This window comes from Pelophylax lessonae (genome assembly GCF_965119305.1).
Source record: "Pelophylax lessonae genome assembly, chromosome: 3".
Taxonomy (NCBI): Eukaryota; Metazoa; Chordata; class Amphibia; order Anura; family Ranidae; genus Pelophylax; species Pelophylax lessonae.
Window position 1 is genome coordinate 118,525,741 of NC_138770.1, and position 25,097 is coordinate 118,550,837.

The following is a 25,097-nucleotide window of genomic DNA, read 5'->3' on the forward strand; positions in this document are numbered from 1 at the left end:
TTTCACATTTATTTTCCCCATTGCAGTGCTGCCGCATAATTGTATGGTTAGCGCACCCTATTTTCTTTCACATTGCTGTTCTTTGCATACCTAGCAATATTTTTAAAATATAAATTTTTGAAAGTTAAAAGGTGCGAGTAGGATAGAGTAGAGTTTAGAAAGTGTGGAGAATAAAGTAGAGAGGAGAGGGAAGAGAGAGAAGAAGGGAAAAAATAATATGGGGGGGTGCCTCAATGCTGCTGACAATCTAAGACCTCTGGCTCCCCATGAGGGGAAGAGCTCCATTAAAAGTATGTCAAGTATTCATCTGAAGTGAGAAACGGGTCCCATTGTAGCCAACGATCTCTGTGTACCTCCACTTTGTCCCCGAGGGCAGACACCAAACTCTCCACTTGCTGGATATCGTTCACCCTGGCAAACCACTGGGTAACCGCAGGTGGGGTCTGTTGCTTCCAAGTGTTGGGAATGCAAGCCCTCGCAGCATTAAGAAGGTGTTTCAGTAGAGATTTACCTTATTTCCAACTAGGCATAGGGGTAAGTTAAGGAGTACTGCAGATAGGTCATCTAGGACAGAGAAGCCCATGAGTTTAAAATCGATCCCCAGTACGTTTTGCCAAAACGGGCGTACTCTTGGGCCTTCCCAAAAGATGTGGAAGAGTGTGCCCGGGTGCGTGTTACAACGCCAGCATAATGGGCTGTGGCCAGAAAATATTGTTGCCAAAATGGAAGGGGTTCGATACCAGCGTGCAATGATTTTATAGGTGATTTCTTGATATTTGCTACATAAGGAAGACTTATGGGCAAAGAAAACAATCTTGGTCTTTTGGGCCTCTGTGAACGAGACGTCGAGATCCCTTTTCCATTTGGTCAAAAATGGAGGGTCAGTTTGGGACGAGATTTTCTGAAGTATTCTGTAAGAGCAAGAAAGGGATTTCTGCAGGGTGCCGCCACCCACACAGTGATCCCCAAAGGTGGTAGGTCAGCGACGGAAATCGTTGTGGTCCAGAAGAGAATGAAGGAAATGAGGAATGAAGGAATATGAGTTGCCATATCTTCCATCATCCCAGAATCGAAGAATCAAATGAACTATACAGCACAGAGTGGTGATGCAATCCTAAGGGGCCTAGAAAGGATGAAGTTCTGTTCTGGCTGTAATAGAAATGTCTTATCCGCAAGGCCTGATGCAAAGTCCGGGTGACCAATGATTGGTGTCAGTGGTGAGGGAAAGCCAGGCACCCCCGTCCATTTGAAGTATTTATGAATCCCACTAGTGTAGGATCAATCAATGGGTGTGGAGGTAGAGACCGGCAGTAACAAGGCTCAACCCACGGAAGGCAAGGCACTGGCACTGGTACCGAGTCTTTTTCCATTGACACCCACAATTTATGGGATGAGCGTCTACACCAGTTCTCTATTCTATTCAAGTGTGCCATACAATATAGGGTAGGGTCAGGGAGACCTACACCCCCTCTGGTTTTTGATCTTTGCAAGAGCGTCCTTCTAATCCTGGAAGGTTTGTTCTGCCATACATAACAAGTAAACATCATCCGGAGTTTGTGAAAAAAGTCTGGGGGTATCTTAATTGGTAAAGCTTGCTAAAGATACAAGAGACGCGGCATGATGTTCATTTTTAGGATGTTCCACCCACCGAACCAGGATATGGCCAGGGATTTCCATTTGTCCAAGTCATTAGAGAAAACAGTAAGTAAAGGAAGAAAGTTGTTTGTAAAGGAGTTTTAAATTAGAGGGAATCTTGGTCCCAAGATATTGGATGTAATGAGATGCCCAATGAAACGGGCAATTACCACTAAGGCTACGGAAAAGTTGCGGAGAGATGGAGACATTGAGGGCTTCAGATTTTTTAAATTGACTTGGAAATCTGACTGGTCCCCGTACCTGCGGATTTCAGATCGCAGAACCGGTAGTGAGATACGTGGTTCCGTTTTATATAGAACGGTAAGTCATCTGCATAAGCCACAATTTTATGATGGTGTGAGCTGGTCTCTATGCCTCTGATGTTGGGATTGTGTCTGATGTTCTGTAGAAGGGGTTCTAAGGAAAGTATGAAAAGAAGTGGAGAAAGGGGGCAGCCCTGTCTCGTACCATTACTGATATTGAACGGGTCAGAAACCACTCCATTCACTTTAACTGTAGCTGTTGGTTTTTAGTAAATAGCGCATATCCATGACAGCACGGGCACCGGCATGCCAATGTGACATAGAGTGGCTAGCAGAAAAGCCCAATTCACCCTATCAAACGCTTTTTCAGTGTCAGTTGATAATAACATGAGCGGAATGCTGAAATGTTTGGCTCTAGCCATGATATCCAGAGTCCGGATCGTATTGTCTCTAGCCTCTCTATTGCGAACAAACAGGACCTGATCTAGGGGGATAATCCGCTGCATAACCAGAGTCAACCTCTCAGGAATGATTTTTGTGAACAGTTTAAGGTCACACTTAAGCAAAGAGATAGGTCTGTAACTGGCACACTGCATCGGATCTTTGCCTGGCTTCGGAATGACTGTGATGCTGGCATGCAAGAGATCAGGGGGCATGTCATGGTTGTCCAACACTCCATTAAAGGCGTTAGTGAAATGAGTCGCTAATTGTTCCTGAAACCTTTTATAGTATGCTACCATGAACCTGTCAGGTCCCGATGCTTTTCCCGTAGGAGTCCCTGCTATGGCTCCCATAAGTTCTTCCTCAGAGATGGGCTGGGAGAGAAACTCTATTTTCTCCCTTGTAAGAGGAGGGAGACCCACGGCATCGAGGTAAGCTGCGATATCTGCAGATCTGTCTGGGGCAGTGGTGGTGGAAGAGGAAGGGTGTAAGTCTTATACAGCAAAGGCATAAAAGTATCGAAAGGTGTCGACCATGGCCTGCGATTAAAATGTTTTCTCTCACGAGGGAGTTGCTAAAGCGGGGATGTAAGATAAGTTACGTTGAGTGCGCAAGGCCTTCGCTAGAGGTTTACTACACTCGTCCCCAAATTCATTCAAAATTATACGTGCCTTCATGAGGCCACTCTTTGCTTGAAATAAAGAATGCTCCCTAATCTGCTCTCGTAGGCGTAGGCCTCTACTACGGAGTCTGAATTTAATTTGTGACGTCTTTCATTTTCGTGTAATTTGGATAATAGACCCTCCAGTGTACTCGCCTTTCCGTTTTCACTCTGTGGTCATGTTTAATGAGCACTCCCCTAATGTAGCATTTATTAGCTGACAATAGGGAAAGAGGGTTAGTTTCCGACTGTTTGTTTCTAAGAAAAATTGAAGTTCCCGAAGTATATCTGCTTTGAACAAGGGGTCCTGCAAAAGCGATTCATTTAGTCACCAAGTAGCGGATCTCGGAATCTCATGACACAAAGCTAATTCCAAAGAGATTGGAGCATGGTCTAGGAGAGCAATATGGCCAATCTCAGCCTTGGAGACCACCGGGATTGAGGCATGAGAGACCAGAAATAGATCTAATCTCGAATATGAGCCATGCATAGCGGAGAAGAAGGTGTAATCTTTCTCTTGGGGAAGAAGTATGTGCCAAATATATCTACCAGGTGGTGAGAGAGGCTAAAAGGTCTCTGAGCTTGGCCCTAGAATTCCGTGGAAGGGTCGAAGAGCCCGTCCAAGTGTCCCTATGTGGGTCAATAGTAAGATTAAAATTCCCCCCCCCCCCCCAGTACAATCGTACCCTCAGCGAATGATGCTGGGGCAGACGTTTGTCTCTAGAGCCGCAATCTGATTTAAATTTAGTAGGTAAACATTTGCATAGGTGAAAGTTTGGGACTGGATTTTACCCTTCAAAAACAGATACCTGCCCTCTTGGTCCCTGTGGAGGTCAAAAAATTGCCAGGGAAGAGTCTTGACCAATAGGATACTCGTTTCCCTAGATTTGGACAAGGAGGATACGCTATGATAGGCTGGAGGGAGAAATGTTTGTTGGTAAACTTTGAAATTGTGCCTGTATGGAAGTGGGTTTCTTGCAAAAACACCACATGAGGGCGTTGTCTCCAGAGGTCCGCAAGACAACTAGATCTCCTCTTCTCAGGTGAGTTGGGGACGGTCCAAATACATATTAAATATTGATGACCCAGTGGATTTAAGCTTCGCTTGCCCTGTGGCCTCCGGCAAACCGCGGATCCTGGTATTCCGTCAGTGGTTACGGTTTTCTAGATCGTCTAGGAGCAAGGGCAACTGGGTGATCTGATTTGTAGTCTCTTCTCTTGCTCCCTGCAGACTAGAGATGGATTGGGTGATGGTGGCATTGTTCGCTTCTAGCGTGGAGACCCTGGCCTCCACTGCCACTACCTCCTGCTTGACTACAGACAGTTCACCTCTGTTCGCTAGGACATCAAAATCTTCCCTAGTGGGTAGTCTCTGCAGAAGGGCCCACAGGGCCTGGTCATTGGGACTGGCCCAGCCGGGAACATATGTGGTTAGCACACTGCCACCAGGACTCACTGCAGTCGTCGTTGCGGGCGTCTCTCCCAGCCGGATGTCAGTCAGGGTGGCCAGATGCGCAATAGCCGGGGATCTCTGTGTGTTGCTAGGCCCCGACAATACATTTGCTGATGAGTTGCCATCTCTCCCCAGGGCTATCAAGGGATGCTAGGGATAGAGAGCGCGGCAGACATGGCGACAGGTCACTTGGTGGCGAGAACGGGGGTAGATCATAATCATTGCCAGTCCTTTCCCACTCAGCATGCGGAATCAGCAGGCCCCCCTCCTTCCTCGTGGCCGGGTTCGTCGCCATTTTGATCAGGGCGGGTGGATGGGCCAGGATTAAATAACGATCCATGAGGTCAAGAGTTCCCAGAGCAAGATCAAGAGTCCTCTAGCACAGAAAGGAGCGGGTGGAGGAAAAGAAATATCCGGTAATTCTGTTCTATAAGGCTGCCAGGGAGCTGCCGGCAGGGAGCTCACAAACCATGTGTCTTCAGTCTTCCATGCCGAGACCATGCCCCACCATGTTTTACAGATGACAATGTGTGGTTTGGATCATGAGCTGTTCCAAGCCTTCTCCTCACTTTTTTCTTCCTGTTATTCTGGTACAGATTAATCTTCGTTTCATCCGTCCAAAGAATGCTTTTCCAGAACTTTAATCTTTTCTATTCTTCAGGCTTATGAATGGTTTGCACCTTGTGGGGAACCCTCTGTATTTGCTCTCGTGAAGTCTTCTCTTGATTGCAGACTTTGACAATGATACGCCCACCTCCTTGAGAGTGTCCTTCACTTGTCTAGATGTTGTGAATGGGTTTTTCTTTACCATAGAGAGGATCCTGAGATTATCCACCATTGTTATCTTCCGTTATCTTCCTACCAGTGTGCTTTTCTTTCCTCAGAAACTACCAAACTGTTAATTTGGCCACTCCTAATTTTGCTGCTTATTTTTGAAGCCTTACAATGGCCAGTTTTCCTCGCATGGACAGCTCCTTTGAACGCATGATGAAGGTTCACAGCAATAGATTACAATGCTGGCCAATATCACACTTAAAATCAACTCCAGACCTTTTACCTGTTAATGAAGAAATAACAAAGGAGTAGCCCACATCTGGCCATGAAACAGCTTTTGATTCAATTGTCCAATTACTTTTGTTCCCTTTTAAAAAAGAGAGGATGGCTTTTCTTAAGAGCTGTAATTCCTAAACCCTTCCTCTGAATTTGGATGTACATTTCTCCAAATTAAACCTGAGTGTGTTCTTTCAGCCCACATTCATTATATAACTGAAGCTTGAATATATTTTAGTAAATATCTGAAAAAAACAAAAATGGTGCCTCTGTCCAAATATATATGTACCTAACTGTATCTGGATCGGGCATTCCAGCATTCCTTGTTTGTGCTGGGAGCATGTTCATTTAGCATTGCCAGCACAGTGACCACGCTGTCACCAACAGCCCTACCTCACCGACTCCCAGTCATGTGATCACTGTGACAGCAAATCATGTTTCTGGTTGTTCTGAACATATAAAAGGCCGGCTCCTGCCAGCTAGAAAAGCTTATTCCACACTGTTACTCTGAATTTGTTGCACACTGTTTAGGTGTGGTCAGTGCCAGTGACCAGCAACTAGACAATCTGCAAAGATGCTTGCTTACTTTAAAGAAGAACGATAGGCAAAACTGTGTTGTCATTTTGGATAGAGTAAGGGAGGGCTATAACCCCTGTCAGAATTTTTTTTTTTTTTTTGCCATTCATCAAGAGATGGTGGCTACATTCCTCCATACAGTGGGACCATGGAGAATGAACCAAGCCACCCTTTAACAGGAAGTCGGATCACAGCAGCAAAAACAAAGGCATTTGGAGGTTTAGAGGAGGTCAAAAGCAATAGAAGATTATTTTAAAAAAAAAAACTAAAGGCAAACTTTTTTTTTTTTTTTCATTTTGGATAGATAAAGGGAGGGGTAGAACGCCTGTCAGGGATTTGTTTGTCAACTGTATCCTATTGGGGGTATTTACCTTCACTTCTTTTCCCATAGCCAAAACAGAAAGTAAGAGGAAATTCTTCAAATTAAGGGAATCCCTTGGGACCCCCAGGTCACCAGAACTAATGTCCCCATTGGAAAATTTCCCCTCTAATACTTTTCTGGGGACAACCCAAAATTATTTTTTTTTCTATTACTCTCATTTTCAATGATAAAGGTAAACAGGACAAATCAAGAGGGTGGATCTCCCTAATGGGGATACAGACATCAATAAAAAAAACTGGCAGGTGTTCTAATCCCTTTCCACTTTATCCAAAACTAAAAAAAAGTTTTGCCTTTAGTTATACTTTATAACGTGGCATGTCACTCACAACTTTTCCTTTTTTTTTCCTTTTTTGTATAGAGTGGAACAGTTAAAACTTCTGCCAGGTTTTTATTGTTGCCTGCGGCCCTGTTTGGGAGTTATTATGACCAACTTCTGTCCTTGTGTACCTTGTTATCCAAACTTTTATTTATGTCACCAGAACAGGAGTAAAGGAGACCTCTTTTAAATTGGGACTCTTGTTATAATGACAGCTATCAAAGGTGGGCTTTTCCCTGAGTTTGGGAAGATATCCTTCTACGTTGCGTGTCTGGGACAGAAGATGAGGGGAAACCTGCTGAGTTGGGGCTACGCAGTGATGCAAACTTGAGGTCCTTACCATTCTCCACTCCAAGAAAAAAGCTGAAAAATGCTTGGGTGGCATTTTCCCATCTGTATCCACAGGTCATTTTTAAGCACAATTTAGGTTATTGTATTTTCTTCTTTAACCTCCCCCCGTCCGCGCTACAGCCTATATACGGCTGCAGCGCGGACTCGAATTTTCGGGAGGCCGTTTTTAAACGGCCTCCCAGTGACACGCCCCCAGCGCGCTCCCGCGAGCGCGCTGCGGGGAAAATCTGTGTCGGCCGTGTCCCTTGGACACAGCCGATCACAGATCGTGGTGAATGGCCAATCACAGCGGCCATTCACCACGTGATCTGGCCGTCCAATGAGCGATGATCTCATATGTAAACATATGAGATCATCTCTCATCGCCGGCGCTCCTTCCTCACACGGAGCCTGCAGTGTGAGGAAGGAGGGGGAGCCGACAGCCGCTGGGGACACACAGCAATGTAATCAGGGCACCGATCACCAGTGCCCTGATTACTAAAAGGTAAAAACACACACAGTGCCCCCACATCAGTGCCCACAGTGCCCGCCATCAGTGCCTCCCATCAATGCCCACAATCAGTGCCCATAGTGCTGCTAGTCAGTGCCCATCAGTGCCTGCTCATCTAGGCACTGATGAGCACTGACTGGCAGCACTATGGGCACTGAGTGTGGGCACTGATGGTGCTGCCCATCAGTGCCGCTCATCAGTGCCACCCGTCAGTGTCCAGTGCCATCCGCCAGTGCCCATCAGTGCCGCCTATCAGTGCCCATCAGTGCCGCCTCTCAGTGCCCAGCAGTGCCACCTGTCAGTGCCCAGCAGTGCCACCTCTCAGTGCCCAGCAGTGCCGTCTCTCAGTGCCCAGCAGTGCCGCCTATCAGTGCCCAGCAGTGCCGCCTATCAGTGCCCAGCAGTGCCGCCTATCAGTGCCCATCAGTGCCGCCTCTCAGTGCTGCCTCTCAGTGCCGCCTCTCAGTGCTCATCAGTGCGGCATATTAGTACCTCCTCATCAGTGCCCATAAGTGCCACCTCATCAGTGCCCATAAGTGCCACCTCATCAGTGCCCATCAGTGCAGCCTATCAGTGCCCATCAGTGCTGCCTCATCAGCGCACATCAGTGAAGGAGAAAAATTTATTTTCAAAATTTACTCGCAGAAAATAAGAAAAACTTTTTTTTTTTTTCAAAATTTTTTGTCTTTATTCTTTTTTTTTGTAAAAAATAAAAAACCCAGAGATGATTAAATACCACCAAAAGAAAGCTATATTTGTGTGAAAAAAATGATAAAAATTTCATATGGGTACAGTGTAGCATGACCGCGCAATTGTCATTCAAAGTGTGACAGCGCTGAAAGCTGAAAATTGGCCTGGATGGGAAGGGTGTTTAAGTGCACAGAAGGCAAGTGGTTAACACCCAACTGGTTGCTCTAGGTGTCCTTCATATACTAAAGTGTACCCGTCTACATAGGTATAATACAGAGGGGAAATACATTTTTTGATCCCCTGCAGATTTTGTAGGTTTGCCCACTTAAAAAGAAATTAAGGGTCTATAATTGTTATAGGTATTTTTTAAATGATAGAGACAGAATATCAACCAAAAATCTAGAATAAACACATGATACATGACTTAGTTCTTGGTGGGGAAATCGTTGTTGGCAAGCACAGAGGTAAGACGTTTCCTGTAGTTGGTTTCCAGGTTTGCACACATCTCAGGAGGGATTTTGGTCTAATCTTCTTTACCGATCTTCTCTAAATCCTTGAGGTTTCTTAGCCATCCCTTGGCAACTTGAAGTTTCAGCTCCCTACATAAATTTTCTATAGGGTTAATGTCTGGAGACTGGCTAGGCCACTCCTTTGTTTAGTAGGCAGTATGTTTTGGGTCATTGTCATGGTGGAAGACCCATCCGCTACCCATCTTTAGTGTTCTGGCTGATGGAAGAAGGTTCTCATCCAAGATTTTACAATACATGGCCCCGTCCATTGGCCTCTCAATGCAGCAAAGTCAGCTTGTACCATTAGCATTTGAGAAACAGCCCCAAAGCATAATGTTTCCACCTCCGTGCTTGACTGTATGGATGGTGTTCTTAGGGTCATAGTCAGCATTTTTCTTCCTCACATAGTGAGCTGACTTGATGCCAAAGTGCGAAATTTTTGTCTCATCTGACCACAGCAATTTCTCCCAATCCTTCCCCGAATCATTTAGGTGTTCATTGGAAAACTTCAGATGGGCCTGTACGTGTGCTTCTTGAAGAGGGGGACCTAGCGGGCGCTACAGGATTTAAATCTATGGTGGTGTATTGTGTTACCAATGGTTTGTTTGTTGACTGTGGTCCCAACTGCCTTGAAATCGTTCACAAGCTCCTCCATCGTAGTTCTGGGCTTATCTCTCACTTTTCTCATGATCATCCTTACCTCATAAAGCAAAATCTTGCATGGAGCTCCAAACAGAGGACAATTGGTGGTTCATTTGTATTTCTTCTATTTGCGAAAAATCACTCCAACAGTTATCCTATTCTCACCATGCTTCTTGAAGACTTGGGCAGGTCTACAATCTTGTCCCCGCCGTCCTTTGACAGCTCTTTGGTCTTGCCCATGATGGTGAGGTTTGAATGGAAGAAAGATTCTGGGGACAGGTGTTGTTTATACACATAATGAGTTGTCGTTAGGAGTGCCTTTCTTAAATTGACAGGACTAATTTGTGTACCGCATGAGCCCATACTGTAGCCAGTCTGTGGGAGCCAGAATTATTGTTGGTTGGTAGGGGATAAAATACTTATTTTATTCATTGATCTGCAACTCAATTTATAATATTTGTATCCTGTGTTTTTTCTTGATTTTTGGTTGATATTCTGTCTTTATCATGTTAAATACACCTATGATAACAATTATAGACCCTTCATTACTTTGTAAGTGGGCAGACTTTTCAAAATCTGCAGGGGATCAAATAATTATTTTCGTTACTGTATATTCTATGCCAGTGCTGCTGGAAAACTTAGGTGCAGTAGGAACTGGTGATATTATTTAGACATGAAGCAGAATGACTTTGAACATACATGATTATCTGTTCACTAGCTGTCATGTCCATGTCATTAAAATGTACATTTTATTTTTCACTTGTTTCATGGCTGCAGAGATACCACATGGACAGCTCACCGGTGAAGAAATGTGTTCTGTTGTGTGACAACAAACTGCGTCTGCACATCATCCAGGAGCTCTTCTGCCTCCCGCTTATAGAGATGCAAATGGGTGAGTTGTGTAATGTTGTGTAATGTTTCCTTACAAGTGTTTTGTTTTATCTTTACATACCACATTCCTGTCCTTTTTTTTAAAGATTACAAAGCCATTACATTTCTATAGGTAACTCTTGCTTAATATATAGCACATAAACAGCTTACACATTTTTACAGGGTTTTGTATTGTATACGTTAACCATTTCTGGACTGGAAGTATTTCCTCCTTAATGACCAGGCCTTTTTTTGCTATTCGGCACTGCGTTACTTTAACGGACAATTGCGTGGTCGTGCGACACTGCACCCAAATAAAATTGATGTCCTTTTTTCCCCACAAATATAAAAAAATCGCACAGGTGATCAAATACCATCAAAAGAAAGCTATGTTTTGCGCTATAACAAAAAAAGAGATAAAGAAAAGGTTGGGACTTTGAGTGAGAGACATGAAACGGCTTGCAGGTAAAAATGACACATCTATGGATATATACATACAGATGAAGGCGATAACATGGAATGTATAAATATTAATATATTGCATAGACAGTAAAAAACTGGTAAATAGTCCCAATTCCAGTGTTCATAAAAACCCAACATGGCAAGTTTCCAAGAGTAATAAAGTAATAATGTTCACAACATCAATGGACTGCAATGATCAACAGTACTAAAGTATATTGATATAATCACAACATCTTTGAACTTGACGCGTATCGTGGACTGAATGTGCCACTTCATCAGGAGTAGATGTCAGTGCATATCAGGCAGCCCGTGAGACGGTCTGCCCTTGTGCTCACCGTCTCCGCGGCGATCCTTAGCATGCACTGCCGTGACGTTGGGACCACAGGGCCTGGCTACACTGGCGGTCACGGTACACGCATGCAGGCAGTTTGGGCTCTAACCTTTTGGTAATTGTTTTTCACAATTTTATTCTGCTCTCACCCTTTGTCTTCTTAAACACTTAGCCCTCGGTGTTTGGTCTCTTTTCTTCATATTTTTTCCTATTTTGCACCTGCTTAACCCCTCTTTTTTGGGTACATCTCACAACTGTAGTTCTTTTACTATATCACGTGGTTCACTTATGATTTCTTGAGCACCAAAGTTCTTCCCACTCTGCACTTTATTTCCTACACTCCACTTGGTGTCCCATCCACCACCGCTTTATATATTTTTCTAGGTCTCACTATGGTAGCAGCACCTTGATACCTCTATCATCATACAGACTTACATTTTTTATATATATTTTTTTTTCACCTTTTAGAGACATCTTTTTGCTTTGCTGCTACTGGCGCAATACCTTCCAATTCACATATTCCAGTCCTACTCTCCATGTGTGTTGCGTGTTTGGCCTTGTTTGCCCGACTGGGTTCCCTCAGCTCACGTGGGAGACACCCCAGGCCATGTCTTATTCCCAATGCCAGCAACCACCTACATTACTATGTAAGTTTTGGGGACTTGGGGGCTTTGCCTCTTTCACTTCCCCTTTCCCTCCCAGTCTTTATTTATCCTTATCTGCCATTTTCTTACATATACATACTTTTTATAGATCAGACATCTACTCCTGATGAAGTGGCACATTTAGTCCACGATATGCGTTGAGTTCAATGATGTTGTGATTATATCAATTTACTTTAGTACTGTTGATCATTGCAGTCCATTGATGTTGTAAATTACCTCATTACTCTTGGAAACTTGCCATGTTGGGTTTTTATGAACACTGGAATTGGGACTATTTACCAGTTTTTTACTCTGTCTATGCAATATATTAATATTTATACATTCCATGTTATGGCCCTCATCTGTATGTATATATCCATAAATGTGTAATTTTTACCTGCAAGCCGTGTCATGTCTCTCACTCAAAGTCCCAACCTTTTTTTTTATCTTTACTGAATAGGGATGGAGGCGCACAACATATCCCATCGTGCGTCTCATGCAAAGTCCCACTCCCCCCTCCTCTTGCAAACAAAAAAAAGAGCGACAATTCTGAAAAAAAAAAAAAACACTTTCTGCTATATAACATTCCCACTAAAAATAATGTAAAAATCTAATTTTTTCATAATTTTAGGCCAATTTGTATTCTACTACATATTTTTGGTAAAAAAAAAAAATCCAAATAAGCGTATTCTGTTTTTGTTTTCGCAAAAGTTATCGCGTCTACAAACTAGGGGAAAGACTTATGTCATTTTTATATTTTTTTTTAGTAATGGTGGCGATTAGCGGGACTGCGACATTGCGGTGGACAGATCGGTCCCCTAACTAACATTTTTGGGGGGACCAGAGACATTACTACAGTAATCAGTGCTAAAAATATGCACTGTTGCTGTAATAATGACACTTGACAGGGAAGGGGTAACCCAAGGGTGAATAAAGGGTTAAATGTATGCCTAGGGGGTGTTTTCTAACTGTGAGGGGTATGGGCTTGTGGAATCAACACAGAGACCTGTGATCCTAAATAGGAGGAACACAGGCGCTCTGTATTGATTCCTGAGAGAACATCGATCTGTTGTGTTTACAACAGCAGACAGCTCTCCGCGGGGAGCCATCACGGGTGCCCGGCGGCAGAACAGTGACCAAGCTGGTATTGAGAACTCGTGTTCTCTAGTTTTTGATTGGAAGCTGGCCAGGCGGGCTCCCAATCATGTGACGATCAGCGATCACGTGATTAGGAAGTCTTTGCCCCCCTTCCCCAGAAGGCCCAGTTAAAGGGCTGCAGCAGGAAGGAGTTAAAGCAAGCTTTTCCATTCTCCAATGTAATGTAATGTAAAAATAGTGGTACTTTCCTAGTCTGCACCATCAGCTGTTTCAAACGCAATCTTCCTTTCTCCAACTCATGTAAACTAAGAACACTAAAAGGTGCTGTTATTGATTACACAAATGTGGACTTTTAAAAATGCCAAATAAACAAAGAAATGGTCCCCTGCGCTTAGGATAAATAACCTAAGAGAAAGGAAATATCCCTTAAAGATATTGCTAAATTCCAGACAAGTCTCTGCGACTTAAAAGAAACATGTATGTCCTAAAACAACATTAATTCAAAAATATAAATGGTATTAGTAGCACAGACAAAACACAGTCAGACACAACGAATAAATTGTCCCATAGAACACCAATCAGTGTATCATGCTCAGTCCATCAGAGTAGATAAACCATTCTGACAGACTTTGTGAATTGATGAATATCCTATACTTCCAGAACCGTCCCAGTGTACATCGAGAAAATATGGGCCACCTCACACTCCTTCACCCAAGTGCGGATAGATTTAGAGCAGGTGGTAACTCGCCAAAAAGCAATGCCTACCCACTTTCATGGATAAGGCATGAAGGCATGATATATCAACTCCACAGTGGCCGACACTTGTTCTCTGTATCCAGCATTGTTCCAACAATGGTATCCCCCCGGGTCCCTCTGAATAGATAACACCCCTCTCCTCACCTACTGTGCGGGTGCACTCACGGTAGGTCGGGGGTCTCTTCACCCACTCCACACTAGTGTGGTGTCCTCCAGGCCATCCGTTTGTCACCCCTGATCACTTCTGGTATCGACATGCTTTTTGGTGAGTTACCACCTGCTCTAAATCTATCCGCACTTGGGTGAAGGAGTGTGAGGTGGCCCATATTTTCTTACTGTACACTGGGACTGTTCTGGTTCTGTTCTGGAAGTATAGGATATTCGTCAATTCACAGAGTCTGTCAGGATGATTTATCTACTCTGATGGACTGAGCATGATATACTGATTGGTGTTCTATGGGACAATTTATTCGTTGTGCCTGACTGTTTTGTCTGTGCTACTAATACCATTTATTTTATATTTTTTTAATTAATGGTGTTTTATGACAAATGTGGACTTAGCAAAAATATGCTCATGTCAGAGCCTCCAATAAGGAGAACCGCAAGCAACACAGTAGTAACCTTACCAAATTTTTCCCCAATCTCCAGTGTGCCTCAGTATACTCACACCAGAAGGCTCACTGCTGTTTTTCAGGAGAAATTCCAGACAAAGGGTATAATTTTCAGGATACTACTTGGACCTGAACTCAAAAGATTGCTCTGGTATAGGGAACGTTCAGAAATTGTATTTGAGAGTGTAGTCATCTAGTTTCAAAGGAATGAGATGTTTCCCGATCAGGTGACTGTCAACAACAACATGTAACTGGGTGTCAAGTCTCTGAGAAGATTTATGTTCACATTTGCAGTAAAGTGTATCCTGAGATTGGCAAAGTGTCCATAAAATATTGGCACTGCCTACTGTCTGTCTGTAGACACGTGTATACTGTTGTGGTTTGCGCTAAAGCTTGCTATACACGCACATCAAATTCCTGTTGAATCGACCAAATTCCTTCTGTAGGTGACCCTGTCGGCAGCACTCAAATTGAAAAAAGTTGATTTTATAATCGACTTTTGCCAAAGGAACCAGGTAGAAAAATGCCAGCTGAACAGGGCCTGTAACCAAGGAGGTGCAGGCACTGTTCGAGTATTTTGACAACAGCAACAGAGGATTTGGCAACCCCCGTTATTTAGCTGAGAAGGAGGAATCTTTAAGATTTCCTTCATTCAGCCCACAGATTGACCAAAAAAAAAAGTCTGTGCATGTTTGGCCAGCTTGTATGTGAGTGTTTTTGAGCGGCGCAAGGCTGTATCAGAATCTCAGAAGCAAGAGCACTAAAGACACTTGACTATGGTTGGAGGATACGCCTGTTTTAGAATGAATGATTATGTAACTATTGAGATATCCATGACCACATTAACATCAGGCATGGGCCGAAGATCTTGGGTAAGAGGAGAATTTTGTATATGTTAGGATATTTTTAGTTATTAAACTATAGGTTCAGCACAGCTAGAGCTGGTATTCCAGCTGTTGGATGCTGGAATAGTAAACCTTTAAACTTTTTTTTTTTTTTTTTTTTTTTTTCATACCTCTTGGGGTCTCTGTGGCATTGCAAAGTAGTCCTTTTCTGTCTGTTGGTTTTTAATTTTACGTGATCTAATGGGCAAAGCAACCCGAGAAAATAGAAGATCCAATTTCAAGTTGTGTGGAACCAGTAACTATTAACAAAGAGAGATAAGATGCTGCTTAACAAGTGATATAAGAAGTCAGAGGGGGACCTGTAACCAAAGTACCACTTTTTGGTGGACTGCTCCTTGGCAAAAAGGCTGTGTACAAACACATTTCCAGATTTCAGTAAGCAAGTGTGTGTGTGTGTGTGTTAGCTTGTTGTACAAAGGGTTGGATGACGTGCACGCTTTTAACTCCTGTCTAATGTCTATAGCAAGATTTTAACACAAACTCACAATGTATCTGGAAAACATCTTTCAATGCTGCATAGAATCTAGGGATTGGAAATGGCACCTAATACTTCTTTATTAATCATACAATCAGTAATATATCTGGGAATGCTAATCAATAAGCCACTAAAGGAAACATGTACTGATACAAATATGTAAACTGCCATTGCCAGAAATACAGGTTACCTTTGTGTCATGTTGATCCAGTGACTTCAGTATTTTGACACCCTGCCTCACAAGTACACAGTTCAGAAGTTTGAGATCTGAAACTATATTTCTTTAGATGTACAGTATCTCACAAAAGTGAGTACACCCCTCACATTTTTGTAAATATTTTATTATATCTTTTCATGTGAAGAAATTACACTTTGCTACAATCTAAAGCCAGTTAATTTCTAAACCGCTGGCAACAAAAGGGAGTACACCCCTAAGTGAAAATGTCCAAATTGGGCCCAAAGTGTCAATATTTTGTGTGGCCACCGTTGTTCCTCTTACGTCCTCTGACAGTCGCCGCTTGTTCAGTTAGCCTTCACTAGTGGGTAATGGCATCCTCTGCAGGAGCAGGCTAGGCAGTAAAAGGTAAAAAAACAAAAGCCTTTACACATAACACACCTCTAGGGGGCTGTTTTTGAGCTATTACCCATCAGCCAATAGGAGCTGCTCTCCAGTTTTATGCTGCCTAGCGTCAGGAGATTTGACTCCTTCGGTTTGCTTCCCGTACCTGGGGATGGTCCTGGACTCCTCTCAGACGAAGGTCTTTCTCCCGGAAAACAAGTTGCAGACTTTGCAGGGCAAGATCAGGTCCCTCGGGGGCAACAATCTCTCCTCTCTGCGGGCCTGCATGCGGTCTCTGGCTCTGATGGTTTCAGCTTTCGAGGCTTTCCCTTTTGCTCAGTTTCACACGAGAACTCTGCAAGCAGAGATTCTTGCCAGGTGGGACAGAACGCCTCAGTCGTTTGACAGGAGGATTTCTCTGAGCCCCCTTGCAAGATCGAATCTTTTATGGTGCCTGTCGCAGGGTTTTTCATCCCCACTCTTCTTCAGTGGCGAGGGTTTTGGCCCTCCTACAGGAAGGTGTGGATCAGCGTTTGGCGCTGGCCACGTTTGAAGGTCATTTGTCGGCCATGGCCTTTTTTCCAGCGTCCCTTGGCGACTAATTCATTGATTCGCACCTTTATTCAGAGGGTGCGACATCTGGCTTCCCGGGAAGAAGCTCCTTTGCTGCCATTGGACCTGAACTTGGTTTTTGTCCGTTTTGCAACGGCCCCCCTTTGAAAACATCAGAGACATATCTCTGCCTGTGTTGTCCCAGAAAGTTGCTTTTCTGGTGGCTGTGACCTCTGCTCGCAGAGTGTCTAAATTGGTGGCTCTGTCTTGCCGCTAACCTTATCTGGTTGCTCATAGGGACAAAGTGGTCTTGCGACCCAATCCCTCTTGTCTTCCCAAGGTGGTATCTGCTTTCCACCTCTACGACGGTGTTGTCTTGTCTTCGCTTTGGGCGAAACCCAGGCATCTCAAGGATATTGCCTTGCTTTCCTTGGGGGTTGTTCGAGCGGTCAGGGTTTTCCCTGTCCGCCACAGAGTCTTTTTGGAGGTCTGACTCACTGTTTGTTATTCCTGAGGGTCCTCGGAAGGGTGCGGCAGCGTCCGCGGCAAACATGTCTATCTGGATCAGGCGGGCGATTGTTCGGGCCTGTTCAATCCAGGGTCAGGTTCCTCTTTTCCCTCCCGGGCTCATTCTGAGTGAGCTGTCCGTGCCTATTGGGCATTTCGCCATCAGGCTTCTGTGGCTCAGGTGTGCACAGCAGCGGCTGGTCCTCTGTGCAACTTTACACAGGATTTTACACACTTGCTGTGATGGCATCCTCGGATGCTTCCTTTGGCCGCGCAGTTGACACATTACACCGGTGAGGGAAAATGGCTAATTGGGCCCAATTCGGACATTTTGACTTAGGGGTGTACTCACTTTTGTTGCCAGCGGTTTAGACAGTAATGGCTGTGTTCAGTTATTTTGAGGAGACAGCAAATTTACACTATTATACAAGCTGTACACTCACTACTTTACATTTTAGCAAAGTGTCATTTCTTCAGTGTTGTCACATGAAAAAATATAATAAAATATTTACAAAAATGTGAGGGGTGTACTCACTTGTGTGAGATACTGTAGGTCAGCAATAGTCCTAAACCTAAGTCTCTTTCACAGGTTAATTTTAGGTTGAGCACTTACAGATCATTGGAGTTAACGGTGAGTGTGTTGTTGCACAACCTTCCAACCGTTTTGACTACATTCTTTTGTATTCTAAACAAATTGGACACTACACATGTGAGCAGCAATGAAGCCATCCATGTACAAACTGTCACTAGGACATCTGCTGTGGCATTTTATGGCTGCCAGCCACTTCGTCTCACAGCAGATGTCTCTCTGATAGGCAGGATACAAAGCATTACAGTGTCATTTTGAAATGATTTGGCCTATTTGTATGTTTTCTGAACATTTGTCAAGTATTCAGAACATTTCGTAGATACTCTGAAACCTTTATCACCTGCTTACCAAATGTGCTTTAGGCATTTGATAAGCATTTTAATTCCCCCATCTATAAATACTCAGCCTAAATGTGCAATTTAATCCAAAATGTAATTTTCAATCTGTAAGGCTTGGCAAATTCAATGACTTACTGAGGACTTTTCTTAGTTATAGATTACAGAACCCAGGATAGTATTTCAGAACACCGGATATACTGCCACCTGCAAAAGGTGTGAACTGGCAAAGCTGCAAGGACCGCCCTATATACTGTATACCCTCCCACTCCCAGTATGCATCAGGTTTTTTTCTAGTGTTCTTCGAGTGTATGTAGCCCCAGAAGAAGACGAAAAAAAATCATCTGGGGAAACCCTTTATTCCTGAGGCTAAAAGTGTTTATATATTTTTTCTTTTTCTGGCTTCCTAGTCTACTGTACAGCAAAAGCCTGGAACTCTGTTCAACCTTTAGACCTGGACCCATAAGTCCACTAAGTCTGGAATCTAGTTTGTCTCTCATTTAGGGGGCAACCCCACCTGTTAGAGTGAGGGGGGGGGTGTTGTTGTCTTCATAGCTATCTGGTTCCAGGACATTTCAGCTACTTAAGTCTTGTTCGTTTGCAGGGTTACAAACTAAATTTATAGTCTCTCCCTCAATCCCACTTCTTTTTGTCAAACTTACCAGGATCTCTGCTAGATTGGCAGACCTTCACTCTAGACAAGTTTCTCTATAATGGGGTCCTAGCCACTGTCCCCAAAAAAAAATTAAGTTTTCTATTCCAGCTTTTTTGTTGTCTCCATTATAAAGGGGGGCATATGCCCCATATTAGATCTTAACATTATCCACACCTGCTCCAGGAAAAAAAATTAAAAATCAGCATGTAGTCCACCTGGTCTGTTATTGCTTCCCCCCATATGGGAGAGCGTCTGGCCTCTGTGGACATGAAGAATGCCCACTTGCATGTCCCTGTATTTTTATTGCATCTGCGCTGCCTGCTTTTCGCAAAACATCATGGCCAATTGGTGCCCTTCCCTTTGGCCTGTCCACTGCTTCTTGGTCCTACTAACGTGCTAGCCTAATGATTTCCTCCCTCAAGGCAAGTACATATGCCCTCTTTTACTGCAGACCATTGCATTTCAACTTTATGCCAGTGTCGGACAAGCGGCCCAGTCTCAGATTCTTCTCATACACCACCTGACCAGCAGGGCCAGGCTTACCCTGAAATGATGGGTTGCAAGTTTGGCAATGGTTTGGAAGGTTCTCACTAAAGATACCAGCCTATAAAGCTGGGGAGGAGTTCTGGACACCCTCTCAGTTCCAACCTTATTCTGAAACTTGGGAAGATTCTATTATTACTTCAACTCTGGACCTCTCGTCCTAAAAGGCCATCCAACAAGAATTCAGTTGGACAATGCCATGACTGTGGCTTACATCATCAGAGAGGAACAAGACGTCTTGTGGTTCATTCAGCAGCAGAACTGATTCTGGCTTAGACTGAACTTCACAGGTGTGGATAATTTGTGAGCAGGTTTTCTCAGTCATCAATGTCAGGTTCTTTACCCCAAAGTGTTTTGTGCCCTCTGTTATAGGTGGGAGACACCAAATATGCACTTTCTTGCTTTCAGGTAAGACCACAAACTGGACCGAATTGTGTCCATATTATGGCAATTCTCATGGCTCTGAACTAGCCCAGGAAGACATGATACTCAGAACTCATCAGGCTACTGGCAGAATCTCTGTGCACCCACCCAGATTGTTCAGATCTTCTGTCCCAGGGGCTGGGTTTGCTACACCTGCTTCTAAGTCACTGGCCTCATGGCATGGCAGCACAGGTCCTGAGGGACAGGGTCCTGTCACATTCAGTCATACTTACACGCCTAAAAGCTAGGAAAGCAGCTTCCCGCAAAATCTACCATTACACTTGAAAAGCCTGTTTCCCTTGGTGCGTGACAAGAAAATTCCATCCCAGGAGTTTCTCCATCGGGTATATCCAGTCTTTTTCTTAGTCTGGTCTGGATCAGCGTTTGGACTGAGTACTATAAAGGCTCAAATATCGGCCTCAGCGAAACCTTTTCAGTGACCAATTGCCTCCCACACTCTGGTAAAGGCCTTCATGCTGGGTGCCCACAGTTTTCCTCCTGTTTGTTTCCCATTGACTCAGTGGGATCTCAACCTGGTTTAGTTGGTTCTGCAAAGATAGTCCTTCAAACCTTTTTAGGTGTATCTATCCTTTTTTTTCCAAGGTTGCTTTTTTTTTTGCCAAATGTGTATGAATACACCGGCGCAACAAATGTGCCCTACCCAAACTATAAAAATCCCTTACCTTCCTTACCTTGGCAGCAGCTCAATAGGGCAAACACTCTGTGCATAAATAATAAGTAAAGAAAAAGTAGCTGCGCTAACCATATAAATATCCCAATAAATCGCAACATTAAGTCCATTAAAGTGTCCATGCAAATGTAATGCAATTTTATCAGTCCACTATCAAATATTAGTGCCAGTACAATAAAATGTTCACAGATTTTTGTAATATGCTTCAATGGTGCTCTCATGCCATCAATCCACAGACTTAAAGTGGAGTTCCACCCTAATTTTATACTTACCTCCATCTTCTCGCTCCGGGTCACCTGAAAAAGAAATGGATAATCGCATTTTTTTTTTTTTTTTTTTACTTACCTCGTAGCGAAGAAAATATACTCACCTTACTTCCTTCTTCCTCCTTCCTCGGCCGTGGCCCGTCGTCACTTCCTGGCTCTGCAATGATTCCTGGGAGCTGAACGTCATAGATCCCAGGAATCATTGCGCCTGCACCGGCCCCGACGTCAGTTCCGGGGCGCGCGCGTCATCCCCTTCTAAACAGCTTCTGGGCATGCCCAGAAGCTGTGGAGGGATGACGCGCGCGCACCGGAAGTGACGGCGGGGCCGGCGCAGGGCATCGAGGGACCGAACAAGGTGGAAGAGGACGCCGAAGAGGATCTCGCTGGCTTCAAGCTGCCCACATCTGAGATGGCAGCGCTGGACAAGACGTTTTCAAGGTAAGTATTTGTCCTAACAGGTAAGTGCAAACCGGGACAGATCAGAGGCTAGCCATTGTGGAATGTACTAGCCCTGACTGTCCCGGGGGTATTTAAAAAAAAAAAAAAAAATTCCAGGGTGGAACTCCGCTTTAATGTGCTCCCCACCACATAGATAACACACTCACCAGAGCTCCCTGACCACAATGGGGTCTATGTCGCTTATAATACAGGTCCCTCTCAAAAAATTTGCATATTGTTATAAAGTTCATTATTTTCTGTAATGTACTGATAAACATTAGACTTTCATATATTTTAGATTCATTACACACAACTGAAGTAGTGCAAGCCTTTTATTGTTTTAATATTGATGATTTTGGCATACAGCTCATGAAAAACCAAAATTCCTATCTCAAAAAATTTGCATATTTCATCCGACCAATAAAAGAAAAGTGTTTTTAATACAAAAAAAAGTCAACCTTCAAATAATTATGTTCAGTTATGCACTCAATACTTGGTCGGGAATCCTTTTGCAGAAATGACTGCTTCAATGCGGTGTGGCATGGAGGCAATCAGCCTGTGGCACTGCTGAGGTGTTATGGAGGCCTAGGATGCTTCGATAGCGGCCTTGAGCTCATCCAGAGTGTTGGATCTTGCGTCTCTCAACTTTCTCTTCACAACATCCTACAGATTCTCTATGGGGTTCAGGTCAGGAGAGTTGGCAGGCCAATTGAACACAGTAATACCATGGTCATTAAACAATTTACCAGTGGTTTTGGCACTGTGAGCAGGTGCCAGGTCGTGCTGAAAAATGAAATCTTCATCTCCATAAAGCTTTTCAGCAGATGGAAGCATGAAGTGCTCCAAAATCTCCTGATAGCTAGCTGCATTGACCCTGCCCTTGATAAAACACAGTGGACCCAGCAGCTGACATGGCACCCCAAACCATCACTGACTGTGGGTACTTGACACTGGACTTCAGGCATTTTGGCATTTCCCTCTCCCCAGTCTTCCTCCAGACTCTGGCACCTTTATTTCCGAATGACATGCAAAATTTGCTTTCATCCGAAAAAAGTACTTTGGACCACTGAGCAACAGTCCAGTGCTGCTTCTCTGTAGCCCAGGTCAGGCACTTCTGACGCTGTTTCTGGTTCAAAAGTGGCTTGACCTGGGGAATGCGGCACCTGTAGCCCATTTCCTGCACATGCCTGTACACGGTGGCTCTAGATGTTTCTACTCCAGACTCAGTCCACTGCTTCCGCAGGTCCCCCAAGGTCTGGAATCGGTCCTTCTCCACAATCTTCCTCGGGGTCCGGTCACCTCTTCTCGTTGTGCAGCGTTTTCTGCCACACTTTTTCCTTCCCACAGACTTCCCACTGAGGTGCCTTGATACAGCACTCTGGGAACAGCCTATTCATTCAGAAATTTCTTTCTGTGTCTTACCCTCTTGCTTGAGGGTTGTCAATGATGGCCTTCTGGACAGCAGTCAGGTCGGCAGTCTTTACCCATGATTGCGGTTTTGAGTAATGAACCAGGCTGGGAGTTTTTAAAAGCCTCAGGAATCTTTTGCAGGTGTTTAGAGTTAATTAGTTGATTCAGATGATTAGGTTAATAGCTCGTTTAGAGAACCTTTTCATGATATGCTAATTTCTTGAGATAGGAATTTTGGTTTTTCATGAGCTGTATGCCAAAATCATCAATATTAAAACAATAAAAGGCTTGCACTACTTCAGTTGTGTGTAATGAATCTAAAATATATGAAAGTCTAATGTTTATCAGAAAATAATGAACTTTATCACAATATGCTAATTTTTTGAGAGGGACCTGTATTCCTCAACCGGTCACAACAAATGGTATTCTCCCATGCTGAGCTTGCTCCTCGGTGCAATTTCAAGAAGCTACAAAAAAAGACCCCACGTCCGGGGACTTCCGGTTGCATCACTTCCTGTAATTGGAACACACGCCGACTCAGAGGTGCACAGCGGTGGTGAGTGCTGGTGTGGGAGACTGCTTCATAAACTAGGTGCCGAATGGTCACGGCCATCTCTAGGAAGGAATTGCATGTCTAAGCCCGATCGGCCCGCACTACTCAAGTGCTGTGCTTGTGAGTTTTTATCCTCCATTTATATTTGCACAATAAAATGTTTGACAGAGTGCACTAGATGATGTTATCTTCTTGTTCCCTTTTTGATATTGTGGAGTATCATCAAGGCTCTATTGAGCCGGCTGGAGGGAGAAAAAGGTGGAGAGGAGCCAGCAGCATCTCAGGTTTATTTATCCCTAGAGGGGAAATGTTTTTCTGGCCCACTGGTAATACAGGGGTCAGAACATGAGGTGAGCGGCCTGTTTGCACACAAGGATTATCACTTCATTGCCCGTTTGCACCAGCACTTTTGTCTGCCTGTTTGCACTGCATGGTGGGAGGTTTTTATTGATGGATTCTGCCAAGAGGCACATATAATATATGGACTTTACTTTTTGGGAACACTTTAATTTTTTCAAAGTTTATGTTTATTTCCTTTGGTGCAGCACTTTATTTCTGTAACACATTAGATATGTTCCGCAATGTTGGCAATCAGTTTTCTTTTTTTTTTTTATCTTTTTCTTTGGTTAATATAATTTGTGGGCAGGGGTCTATCATACAACTCTATTACTTTGCCCACCATGGGCAAAGTGACAGTCTCTTTGAATGTCTCACACTATAATGGATGGTTTTATTCTAACAATCTCCTATTTTATGTTCTCAGGTTCCTCTTGTTGGATCACTCTGACAGCTGACAGCGAAGGTTTCATCCCACTAACATTTTCAGCCAATCAGGAGCTTTACATCAGAGATGCCCGAAGCTACCCACTCTCTTTAGGTGGAGATGGTGGCAAACACGCAGAGCCCCCAAGCAGTATCACTTAACCTGTGCTGTCTCAATCCAGACTGCCTGCTCAGGACTGTAGGCAACCAGCTCTACAGGAATATATCAATGTCTATTAAACAGATGCTCTGCTACCGAGCCCACTCCATACAAGGACTTCTTTGTTACCGCCGGTGCTGCTGGCATGTTTCTTCCAGGGTTTAGTGCAATACACGTTCTGAATCAAATGGGCTTTGGGCCTGAAAACCACTCCAGTGATAAACATTTCAGTATGTGGAGATTTCCACTGGGCAAAGAACAGTTCTGCTTGAATTTGCTCTTCTCATAGTAAACTCTGAGTGTTTTGTGAAGTGGTGATTCATTGTACAGTGTTTAGATATAGAACTTCTGGTTAACATGCATGAAGAATGTATTGCATGTTATTGCACTGATTGTATTTTTTTTACGTTCCTGCTAGGTAACTGCCATGTGAAAAATGGGTCTGTTTCAATATCCCTGTTGTATTCAGGCTAAGGAAGTGGTTGTCCTGATGGCTTAAAGTGCACCTGTCATTTAGTAGCAAACCTAATGCTTTAAAGAAGCAAGGCAGTGCATGCTGCACTTTGATCTTTTAAGGTTTTACTTTATAATTGAAAGATGGAGTTTAAAGCTGGTTTCCAATGCAGTTATCCTATTAACAAAACATAACTATGCCCCCAGCAAAAAAAGTTATTTGCAGCATAGAGGTAACTGCACTGTTACACTATGATCAACATATGTGCCAGGTAGTCTTCATGTTTCCTTTGATCTGTATGCATAGCTCTTTCTTCTTCATGATAAACTTGCATAGCTCGTGCCCTTGCTGTTGTGACATCCATGCCATCTTTTCTTTAGAGTAAATGTAAATATACAGTATATCTATAGTTAACATGGCCAAAAGTACTTGGACACTTCTCCAAATCCTTGAGCTTTGGTGTTTCAAGTGAAAGGTGTATAAAGACATTTTGACAAGTGTGCACTTCCAACCTTGTGGCAACAGTTTGCAAAAAGCTGTTTTCTGTTCCCACATGACTACACAGTGCCAGTTCCATAATAATAACTTG

At 43.7% G+C, this 25,097-nt stretch overlaps 1 protein-coding gene across 1 annotated transcript in view; it reads left to right on the forward strand.

The window, feature by feature from the left end:
• Nucleotides 1-24,791, forward strand: part of WDCP (WD repeat and coiled coil containing) — a 98,758-nt gene extending 73,967 nt beyond the window's left edge. The window contains exons 4-5 of the mRNA XM_082251175.1: nt 10,237-10,351; nt 23,896-24,791. Of these exons, the coding sequence (XP_082107301.1) occupies nt 10,237-10,351; nt 23,896-24,056 (276 nt within the window). The 3' untranslated portion in view covers nt 24,057-24,791. The remainder of the gene's footprint in view (nt 1-10,236; nt 10,352-23,895) is intronic.
• The last annotated feature ends 306 nt before the right edge of the window (nt 24,792-25,097 follow it).